Source organism: Nelumbo lutea, chromosome 6 (genome assembly GCF_056320005.1).
Source record: "Nelumbo lutea isolate HS-2025 chromosome 6, American lotus-T2T, whole genome shotgun sequence".
Lineage (NCBI taxonomy): Eukaryota > Viridiplantae > Streptophyta > Magnoliopsida > Proteales > Nelumbonaceae > Nelumbo > Nelumbo lutea.
Window position 1 is genome coordinate 64982991 of NC_142689.1, and position 12336 is coordinate 64995326.

Here is a 12336-nt window from a genome sequence, read left to right on the forward strand (position 1 = left end):
CTTATTACTTTCGACTTTTAGTGAATAAGATTTTAACATGGCTGCCAACTCCTTGATGGCTGAAACTGAAGTTGGCTTCCTTGGATAGACCCCAATAGGCCAATACCCTTGAAAATTATATTATTTAATTACTTCAAACACTAAAAGATGAAGCACCAAGTCTTCCAGTTCATCAACTTCAGAGTTACCAAAGGCCCCTTTGTTGGGTTGGGTTGGGTTGGAATGACTTTGGTTAGGTTCGGGTGAATCAAACCCGACTCATTGCACCCCTAGATGTTGCTATTTGACAAGCACAGAAGAGTGTAGACCCAACGTTGCTTCTTTATCAAATAAATTCAGTTTAGGGTCCCAATCCTACCATTCAACAGCCACAAGATCCAGCAGATCTTAAACCAACAAGATTTGGGACGATGAATCAAAACTATACGAGGCTGTACCAGAGGCACTGTATTATTACTTGGAAACCAAATGCAGGAGGATCCTTGTGTAACAAATACACAGGGAGAGAGGGCCCCAACGCAATCTCTATGGCTTCATCCTAATCTAGGGGTAGTAATATACACGCAGGTGATATACCAAAAGCATGAATGAACCAAACAAACTTACATATACAGGAACCAAACTAGGAATTTATTTCTCATTCACAAGAATCAATCTGATTTGGTCTGAAACTTTGGACAACACATGGAAGGTCTTCTCTGTCTCATACTCTCAGATCAAAGATAAAATCAGCATCCTCATGATGTTCTCCATTGCAGCTCAATCTGAATCTTTCCATTCTTTGAGTCAATGAGATGATACTTTTCATTGATTCGTTTATTGTTAACAACATCTGTGAGGTTGATATTGATATAGCCCAGATTTTCCTGATCGAAAATGAGCGAGAAAATATGACTCAGTAACCGACGAATAATAGTAATAAGGGGCTAAGCCCTCAAAAAACAAAAGAAACAAAAGGTAAATCCTAATATTCATACAAAATGGGAGACCCCAACTCCTTTTGAAATACAAGATCCCCCCACCCGCAAACATTTTTCCCTAGTTTTGCATCTAATGATAACAATAAGAGCAGCAAGAAAAGAGTAGATTCAAGGGAGTTAGGACATTCAACTAAAAAATTAAAAAGAATAATGTGCAATTATGTGATAAGGATATCGATATTTTTTTAGGGCTTCAAACAGTACCCAATTGTCTGAATTTGAATTCAAATTAGGTCCTATTAAGGGTGATCTGAATTCAATCCCCTTATAATTGGATCAAATATGGAGCCACCCCTTATCCAATCTGATATAATCCATTTCAATTCAACGTGTATATATATATATATATATATATATATATATATATATATATGAAGTCAGTTTGAATGTTGTATTTTCACTAAATTGTCATAGGTTCAAGTTTCATAGAAGTAATTTTCAATTCATTTTGTTCATAAAATATAATATTAAAATCACTTTTAGACTTATAATTTTTTTTGACAAGTATGGCATTGTATATACTTTTGATCATGTGTCTGTGTGTATATCTATTTCTTCCTTTGTCTGTCTATGTATAAATCACTCGTGTCCTTTTACCCGTTTCTCTTTTGGTGTGTCCTTGTTTTGACTCTGATAGTGGTTTCATATGAATTTTGTTACTCATGGGATTTTGATAATAGAACCCCATTTTATTACCAATTGAAAACACTTCATTTTCTTAGTAATATATAATATTTTGATCATTTTTAGTTTAATTTATTTATACTATTTAATATCTAATTATAATCCAAATTCAATTTGAGTCTAATAGATATCCAATGGATGCAATCCAATTCAAATTCAATTATAAACAAATCAAGTTTGGATCTACCCATATCCAATTTGATTTGATCCATTTACACCTCTAATATTTTTGAGTTTTTTTTTAATTTATTTTCTAATTGTAGGTGTCTTACGAATAAGATTTTAATAATTTTTGGACTTGCTATTTAGGGATTTTTGCTAAGTTAGTTTCAGTAAGATTAGTAAATGTTATTAGAATGTTTTGAGAGTTTTGAGTCCTTATGGGTTTGTCTTAGTCTTAAAATAATTAAAAGTTGATTTGGGTCATTTTCCTAGTTTAAATTGGAGTGTGGAAAGGGCCACCCAAGTTCTTATGGTGAGTCTATAACTAATCATTGTGATAAAAAAAATAGTAGATTTGATGAAATAAAGTTTGGTTTAGTGAATCCTATGATTTCTTTTCTCTTCCTGCTCTCTAACCTATTTCTTCTAAGTGATCTACAGGGATGCAAACGGATTGGTTCGGATTCGAATCAGGGCGTATCCGAATCCAATCCAACACTGTTAATTACAGATCTGATCCTTTCGAAAGAACCGACCAGATCTAATAGATATGGATCTGAATTCAAATCTGATCGTGAAGTTGGATATTCGGATGATCCAATCCGATTTGTTTTCTTTAAAAATTAATAAATTATTACAAGAAAAATAAAATATACCAATTTAAATAAAGAAAAACAAAAATACAAGTATTTTTTAATTATTTTCATCATATATATACATTTTTTTATAAAAAAATAAATAACATAACAAATTAACACAAATAAAATATAAATAATATATTTATAAATAAATAAATAACATATATATGTATTATATATTTATATAAATAAATATATAGCATATATATCGGATCAGATCTTCTCAGATCGAATAGGGGGTGATCCGAAGCCAATCCGATTTCTGATCGGATCATATTACCAGGTCCAATCCGAAGATCCAAACTGAGGTTATCCGAATTTGACCAAATATGATTGGATCTCGAATCGGATCGGATCATGATCCAATCCATTTGCACCCCTAGTGATCTATCCTTTTGCTGCTTATTCTAACAGCAAGAGTGTTTTATAATTTCTTGCTCATTCTTTAGTGAACAACAAGCTGTTTACTTGATCCTCCATCCTATTCTTAATCCATTGACACCCAAAGCCCCTCTTTCACTGCACAAAGCCCACTACCACCAGATCTGAAATTTGTAGGACCCCCTACCAAGCACACACATATCAAATAGAGTATAGGCATCTCAAATTCCATGAAACTTTACTTTTTCTTTCTTCTTTGACAGGTAATTATTAATGTGCTTAAGCAGAAAGGTGATGTATGTGTACCTTGGGATGCAGTAGGCCCAATTTTGTTGAGGTACTGACTACTTCCACATGGAGTTTATCATTAGTGGGTGGTTCCTCCAGCATAAACTGAAATTCTTCTTCCCATCTTGGATCTCTGTTCTTCTTAACATGCTGCACCAGTTGATGAAATGAGTTAATATCCAGTCATTCACATCTCTACAACTCTGAAGTCTGAACTCGGTTCCATGGTAAAAAAACTGGTATTAGCATATTAATGGGTAAATAAAAGTATAATGATTTTTACCTATATATAGGGAGAAGTGCCAGACGAGTCATTCTTACTTGAAGAAAATAACAAGGTAATAAGAACATCTCTACATGGTATATTTGGGCTACAAATAGCGCCCAACAGTTTGCATTCAAGGAGAGAGGTAATCAGACATGATTTGAAGGCTAAGAATATGACTGAAGATATGGCAAAACAAGATTCATGTAGCCAACCCTGTTCTAGTTGGAACGAGGCTTTGTTGAATTCAGTTGACAATATGAGAACTGTGGGGATCAGTTATTTTCAACCAAAAAAAGGAAAAAAAAGTAAGATGTTTGCCTTCTACTCTTTGCCACAGTGGAGCCTAATATGTACCTTGGTCTTTCTCTCTTCCCCTCTAAAAAGGATCCGGACATATGGATTTGTGTGGTGCTTCCCTTCAACATCTTGAGCTTCATGAACTATAACTACAAGCAGACCACCACCAGCAGGTGTTCCTTCAGGGGCTTTCTCCACAGTGTTTGAATCTTCAATATCTTTTGGTATGTCATCCTCCTTAAAAGGCTTATAAGTCACCTCCATCACGATCTGCCCACGTGACTTCTCATTTTGAACATCATTAGGGTCCATGTTTTTGAGTAGATCAAGAGTAATGACCTTTGACTCATCAGGAGGAAGATCTTTCAAAGGAATGACATTCATACCCATCCTGTCATGTTTGCCAACCTAAGGAAAAGGAACATATAGACTGAGGAACAGAACTTGGAAATTAGAAACGCATTCTAAAACAGAAAAGTACCTGTTCCCAGTCATAAACATTAATCTCCATAGCTTGAGTTTCTGGATCTTTAACAACCATATTGAATTCCTCATTCCACTCAGGGTTCAAGTTTTTGTGCTTCACCGTTGTCTTCTTTGATGGAAGTTTATCCTCGGTCAGTTTTAGTTTGACGTAAGGATCTGAAGCCCCAAGAAGATCTTTCTTTTTAAGCTTCATTGCCCTCAGAACCTTCACATGGAGAATTCCAACAGGTCTCTTGAACGCTCTGCAAATTTCAGAGAGAGATTACTTTGTCAAGGGCTTCAACATGGTAAGGATAGGAAACATCATGAAAAACTTAAATAGAACAAAATGCAAATTTTACTTTGAGGGATCCATGATCGGTACTTCTAATGTTTTAGGCCACAAATACATATTTGCAACCTGATCTTTGATAAGCTCCTGCAGGAAAAATCAGTCTTAATGAACAAAAAGACAAAACGTGAAATAAGAATAGAAACAATGGGAACATAACAGAAAAATGGCATTGCTTCACTTTTACATTGAAGCAGGAAAAGGTCATAAATAAGGTCTACTAATTAGATGTGCTGAACAGAATTAGTAGAGCAATTCAAAATAAGTCGGTCAGTTGCAACATTCCTAACCACCCAATGTAATTATATGGAACAAGGACAGCTCCACAGACTTGTGGGTCTTGGATAGCATCCCTTGTTCACATGTCGGAAAGCATGACAGCACTAGAAGATTGGTGCTTAAGGGGCTCAGGACAATAATGCAAACCAAGGGGAACTGGGGAAGCTTTGACAAAAAGGAAATAGGGCTATTGGCATATTAATAAATCTAACAATGGATATGGCATTAAACAGAACAGAATGGTGAAACAAGACTCATATAGCTGACGCCATACAGTAGAGATAAGGCTTGGATGATGATGCTGATGATGATGATGATGATGATGATGATGAGGGATATTGACATTTTACATATACTAATTGTAACCCTTTTCCCATCATTTTTCAACTCTTAAATTCCAATGTATTTACAACTTCAAAGATCATTCATCAACCCATGACAATCACAGAAGAAAGCGAAACAACATAAAACACCACATTCAGAAACATCAAACATCAAGCACCATAAAATGATAATGGATTAGCTGAACTTGATAGCTGTCCCCACACCCAGTCATCAAGTATATGTGGCACATAACTTATGGTCGGCATGGGGTATTTTGATTGATCCCACAGTCTGAAATACAGCTATCAAATTCTCTCCCATAAAATTGCGGGGGGTGGGGGGATGAATATTATGTACCTGAACGAATCTGTATAGACCAGGGATTGACATAATATCAGCCCCCATAAGCTTTAGTCCAAAATCAACATGGGGCTGCAAAACCAATATACCAGATTTAACATAAGAATGTCCATCCCGTTCATCCTCAACACTAAAAGCTTATGGTTAAATCACTACACACCTTTTCCATAAGAGAAACCAAAATTTTGGCAAAACAGGGAAAACTTGGAACCAGTGGCTTAAGTGTAATACGTGGGGCAGCAAAGACTTGCAAATCCACCACCTGAAATCCTCCAGGAAAGAAAAAACAGCAATCAGCATTAATACACAAAAATAGATTTCTCTTTCCAGAGAGATAATAGTTCAGCAACTTTAAAGGCACTAGACTTAAAGACTATTTTTCCAATTTCATACAAACTTTGAAAAGTACTAGAATTCACCACAGGAATGCACATAAGGAGACAGCTTTCTGTAACCAACCCTTCGTGATCCCAACTTGTAGATTTCAAACTCAAACCAGCTTTCTCACACTTGCAAACCCAAGATTTTACCATAGACCAAGTAATAACCCCTTGTAGTTTTTATCATTGTCCCTAAATCATTTTCACTCCATATTTATTGCAAAGGAAAAGGTTTCCTAATTAGATTGGAAGTGTTGTATGTTCAAATGCAAAGTCCACATTAGTCCTTTCCCAACCTTGTAATGGAGTTTTGCCCAATCAATGATACTTAGGGCAGCGCATTGGGTGGGCTCAGGCTGGGCATTCGTTGATAATTGAATTGGCCCTTGGGCAGGGCCCAATGGTGTGTAAATTATTCAGGTTGGATGCCTGACTTGTACCCCTAATGATAGCCACTTATACTTTCAAGGAAAGGAACAAGGTTTGTTTTGAACGTGTGACAAGGCTTCCAAGGAGAGGAACAAGGAACTCCCTACTAGTTTCAAGTCAAGTTACCACACAGAAGGTTCCAGAGTCATCTAGACAATCTCATTAAATAACTTGAAAATCAAAGGCCCCGTTTGGTGGTACTTCATGCTTTGTACTTTCAATAACACCAAAGTACGTGGTATATTTTTAATTTCGTACTTTTACTTAAAAACCATTTGGATGGAAATTTTTCAAAGAAAAAAATTTATAAATACGCATGCCACATGGCATTTGAAAGTAAGTCAATGGTATTCATGTGGCATATGAAATTAAGTCAATGATATTACATGCCACATGGCATATAATTGTCACAAATTATGTTCAGATAACATGTGGCATCCATAATGTGCCACGTGGCAACATACATAAATGCCACATGGCATATGGATATTGGATCAATGACATGTGGATGCCAGTTGGCAGCATATATGAATGTCACGTGGCACCTAAAGGTAAGTTGGCGATATTGTGTGCCACGTGTCATTGAATACATTAATGTATCTAACTTCCATGTGGCATTCATATATGCTACCACGTGGTGGGGTGTATAAGTATCACACGTGTGGTTGATGCACACGTTTTAGAAAGTAGAAGTATGTCAAAGGGCCAAAAAACACAAAGTATCAAAAGCTAGTTTTATGCTTTTCGTGTTTTTTGTACTTTTACTTCGTGTTTTTTAAAGTAAAAAACACCCCAAACAAACGCGTTCCGGTACTTTTCATACTTTCATACTTTTGGAAGTATGAAAAGTACTTTCAAAAGTACCACCAAACAAGGCCTAAGTTATTCTCAATTTCTTAACAAGAATATATTAAGAATAGTTTCTGAACAGGCAAAGTAGTGCCTTCATTCAATAATTTGAAGAAACAATGGTTTGCTTGATATATTAATAAATTAGACTAGTATATGGTAGAACAAATCTCATAAAACAAGTCAAAAAGGAAGTCAACAACCTGCACTGTTGCTTTGAACCCAAATGCCTTAATGGCAACAGTTACATTAGGATTTCCCGCCCATTTTACAGATGGCTCCATAATCAACTCCTTCTCATCAGTAATGTAGACCTTCATACCTGACAATAATTGTCACCAGATGAGAGTGTCAATAGACCTTGATTCCTAACAGAACAGAATGGCAAAGCAGGATTCATGTAGCCAACCGCATATATTTGAGATAAGGCTTGGATGATACTGATTTCCTATTTTTTCCCATACATACACATCAATCTATACTGATTTCCTTTTTTTTTCCATAAAGAAGTGCAAAAAAGAAATCAGATTTACCTAAAGATGGAGATTATACAGAAAAATGGCATCTAGAAAAAAATAGGAAGCCAAGAGACTAAGATATACAGGATACAGATATAAACCCTCTTTAGACAATCAATATTCATTAAATCAGTACACTTACCAGAAATCTCCCTCTTTAATAGGATCTGTGATTTTCTTCCCAATGTTGACAAGCTCCTAAGGACCTTGAGAAGAAGGATTCTATGGTTTTTGGGAAGATTGAAGGCCTAAGGTTCCACATAGGTTGACCATTAAATTTGTGTACCAACAGCATAGCAGTTCAAAAGAAACACTCTGAAGGATCAAGTCATGTCTGTGTGGGGGTCTAAGAGATGTCCAACCCCTGGGATTGACCTGATTCAGTAATTACGACTCTTCAATAAATTCTTTTGGTGCTAATCAGTAGCTGGCCCATTATGCAAATGATGAAAGATGCATGAGTGATCAGAAAATATCCTACACGTATTTTGCATAGTCATTCTTGAATAGTTGATAGCATAAACCACAGCACATTAATTTCAAAGGCTTGGATCAAGGCATGCATTATATTAAGCTGAAAAATAAGATAATAGGAAGATGGAAAACAACTTAAGAGTTACAAACCAACCTTGAAAAGTAGGTGGTAAAAAACCCAATGTAAGTGCTTCAAATTCAACTGAGTCGATTTTGTATTTTGGAATTTGCTCAGCAATAATGGGCTTTGCAATATTCTTTGCCATCTTGCAGATTGCCTAATAAGAAACTAGATTCATTAATACTCCACCAAAAAGGTCAGAAAAAATACAGTGCCCAGCAGATAAGAATGACCAATACCTTGTCGAGATAAGGCCACATATTTGCAATGAACTTATTTAGCCAGTCAACCTTCACAAAAATGCAAACAACAAAAACTTGGTTATCAGAACCAAAATGCAAAATTTGTAATAAAAAAAAGAAAGTTGTCTAGGTAAGTATCCGACATTTCTAACATACACGATCATAGTCAGGATTTTTCACCCACAAAGGTATCTCAGGAAGCAATCGCTGCAAGGTTTTTGAATCTTGCTCAACCAATGGACGAACTTCAGGATCCTGAAGAAGGAAACACCAAAAAAACATAAGAATACAAGAAAATGTTGCAAATCATATCATTTAGAAAAACTGCTCAAAACACAATAACAGGCACACAGTTTATTTGACATATTCAGATATAGACTTGTAGGAGAATTTAGTTTAAAACACCAAAGTGTGTCAGAGTTTGGGTTTGGTACTTCTATCATAATAACTTATTAAGCACCAAATGGCCCAAAACACAATAACAGGCACACAGTTTATTTGACATATTCAGATATAGACTTGTAGGAGAATTTAGTTTAATCCTTCTTTTATCAGCTATTTGGTTTTATCTGATTCTGAAGTACAAAAACTAATATATGCAAAAGAAGAGAAGCTATTTTACAAAAGAATTAAAAATCAGACATAAATAAATAGTTGGAAACAAGAATATATGGGCAATTTAGTTTCACATGGAAGCAGACCACCACCATCATTTTCATCATCAAAAGTTAAATATAGGGTGAAGGGAAACTTTGCCCACATGAATGGTGATTCGATCAGCAGTTAAAAAGGAAACAGCATTACCAAATGCTGGTCCTAGCTATCCAGGGTAAAAGGAGAAGTGGACTGTATACGGACCTGAACTCATGCATTTTTATTGCACAAAGTGACCACTCTCAGACCTCATGTTACATTCTCAACCTTGTAGGCCTCAGATTCTACCATCAGACCAAGCAATGGTCCCTCCAATAACTTTAACATAGAGCTTAAACTTAGTTCATATCTATCCATTTGCGAACACTTCTACCTATATCAACAAAATATGATAATAAACTCATATTGGACACTGCACAAATATAGTTGTCAAGGCGACAAGGCGCCCTTTGAGGCTCGCCTCACCTAATCTCCAAACAGTTTTGTACTATGTATTATAAAATACTTTTTTATTCTTTATTTTTTTACATTAATTATAAAATAGGCACCTGTTAAACTAAAATATTCATTTTGTGTGTTTATATACTAATTTCTTTTTATTATTTTCTTATTTGTTAGGGTTTAATCAATATAAACATTGCTAAATGATGTATTGAACCCCCAAAGACTTTAAAACCTGAACCAATAAGTAAGGAAGAACTTAAAATTTTGTCTAATCAACACATTTTCTACTACTACTACACATTTTCTAATCAACACATTTTCTTTTCTTCTTTTCCTATAACAAAAATAAGGGTTCAACCCCTATATTTTTTGAATTTTCTTTTCCTTCTTCTTTTTCTTCTCATGAATATGTTGATTTTCTTTACTTTAACATGAACTCTATACTTTTCTTATGAAAATTATGAATAATTCTTAAGGAAATATGGTTATGGTACCTAGGGAACTACCTTAGGATCTATGTTTTCTACATAAAAAAATCCATTGCCTAGGCGACAAGGTGCCCCTTGTCACCTAGCCTCGCCTTTGCGAGTTGAAAACTATGCGCACAATACCTCTAAATTTCAAATTCTGAGTCAAACTTGTTTATCCAATCAAGTATATGACATATTGAACTGATGCATACCACCATATACTTGTTCTGAATTTCAGGGAACAAAGATCTCTTTTTTAGTTTTTGGAGTTAACATCTGCAACCACACATCTGTATCCAAGCTTTAGTTGCAGTCTTGGAAATCCTTTTGTTCTTTCCCTTTTCATCGTAAGATAAAAAGAGGGAAAAAAAAAGGTCAAGCAGATAGAAACCACGAGTCTGGTAAGAAATGATATAAAATCAACAAGCCCATCGTCACTCTTCAGGATCATGATCCCATTTCGATATCCTACTTTGTTCTTTTGCGTCAACTCTTCACTACCAAACACAAAATGACAATACTCCATCAGTAGATCAAACCATTGACGAATATAATTACAAAACCTACGCATACTGGATATTCATGAGACATATCAGCCTGTGAAACCAGAGCCAGAGCTCTCCGCATCCAGATCACTACAAGAAGGTATGCCAGCAAATGCTAAGACTAACCAACTAGTTGCGCAAGCTTAAAATTAAAGTTACGAAAAGAATTTATAACACATTGGTCCATCAAAGTTTCAGCCCTGTTTTCTCCTCAGTCTGGCGAATAGTTACAACTTACAGCTTACTTCTCAACATGTATATCTAAGATGTATCACATAGAAAGAACCAAACAAACCAACAATTGACAACACAAAGCATATTCAGAAATTCATTTTAGTTCAAAGAAAAAAATTTCAAAGGAAAGAAGAAAAATGACCTTCACATCAGTGGGTTGGAAGTAGATGAAGAGATAATAGCCAATCACAAGCCCAATAGAAGTTCCCAGACCAAATCCACAGAAACCCATTATAGTACTAAAGAAACCCATCTCCAATCTCCTTCACAATCAGAGCTCCGCTTCGTTTATGCTTGATGTTTCCCGCTAAAACAAAAAGAAACCAAAAAAAATAATAATAAGAGAAACCCTGCACTTCTTTGCTCTGCAAAACTCAATATTCCCCTTATCAAGACCACAACTGAGAAAAATCGAGCAAACCCGTCTATAATCTTGCCAAATTATCAGTCCCCCAGCATCTGAAACCCTGCAAAAAGCAAACCCAAAATGACGCACTTATCCTTTGCCGATCTATATCTCATCAGTGCTTAAAGGCAGCATTTATTCAGTCCAATTTTCCTTTCAACGTCTTATGGGATCCCACATGGGAGAGTATAAGGCTGTAAAAGGAGTTCAAAGGCGTGAATTTGGGGATGTCGGTAACGCTCTTGTGAGGGTGTGGTTCGTTAAATTTGGAACCTTGAATGGGCAGCGAAGAAAATCAGACACATCATGTGTTATTATTACTGTAGCTGTAATAGACAGTCAGACTCAAGCAATTTGGAAAACATAAATGATTAATAAAATTCTTTCTCAAATAAAATGGAAAAAAAACAAAGGAAAATGAAAAAGAATATAATTATTAGAGCTTCCCCTTTTTACCCTCCGTTCCGCTGGGCTCTTTCCTTTCTATTATTCCATACTTGACCTTTCACTCTCAGCTTCCATTACAGCGCATCAGACTCAGACTGCACCTATTTTCTCTCTCTGTCTGAACTCTGAAGCACTCCTTTTTTATTAATTAATTAATTTGATAAGCAATTCCATCGGCTTTATTACCAAAAACAATTCTAAACGCTGAAATCTGGGATTTGTGGTATCCTCGAAATTAAATATCTTTATTTACTTAATAATTAATACAAATAAAGGGTCATCGCTAACGTGAGCATTATCCCTTATTTAAAATGTACAACCCTCGTGGCGCGCCTCGCGTGGGTGGCGTGGCTGGCCCACGTTCTGTCTGTTGGTCAATCTTCTGCCTCAATATTTGATTACGTCAGATGACCTAATGGGCCAATCCCATTTAATTATTTCTAATCTTTTTGGTACGGGGATTTCAAATGAAGTCAATCAGGTAATTGGTCAATTTTTTCTATTACTATCATTTTTTGGGAAATCGATATTCCATAAAGGGTATATAAGTTATTTATCCACTTACAATAAAGGGTATATAAGCCATTCTGAGTTTTTTTTCGAAAAAGTATAACTCTACAAAATTCAAAATTACAGACACGTCAT

At 35.5% G+C, this 12336-nt stretch overlaps 1 protein-coding gene across 2 annotated transcripts; it reads right to left on the reverse strand.

The window, feature by feature from the left end:
* Positions 1–609: 609 nt before the first annotated feature.
* Positions 610–11605, reverse strand: LOC148849290 (synaptotagmin-2-like). Of its 2 annotated transcripts, XM_088948965.1 has the most exons (13): positions 11260–11605; positions 10981–11145; positions 8648–8746; positions 8489–8539; positions 8283–8406; positions 7340–7458; positions 5639–5740; positions 5476–5550; positions 4526–4602; positions 4180–4426; positions 3756–4106; positions 3152–3283; positions 610–866 (listed from the first exon to the last, which is right to left on the reverse strand). In XM_088948965.1, the coding sequence occupies exons 2-13, from the start codon at positions 11089–11091 to the stop codon at positions 738–740; spliced, it is 1617 nt and encodes a 538-aa protein (XP_088805091.1). In that variant the 5' UTR covers positions 11092–11145; positions 11260–11605; the 3' UTR covers positions 610–737. The 2 variants fall into 2 exon arrangements, with proteins under 2 accessions (XP_088805091.1, XP_088805092.1); XM_088948966.1 differs by having other exon boundaries at positions 8635–8746; positions 10981–11528.
* Between the last annotated feature and the right edge of the window lie 731 nt (positions 11606–12336).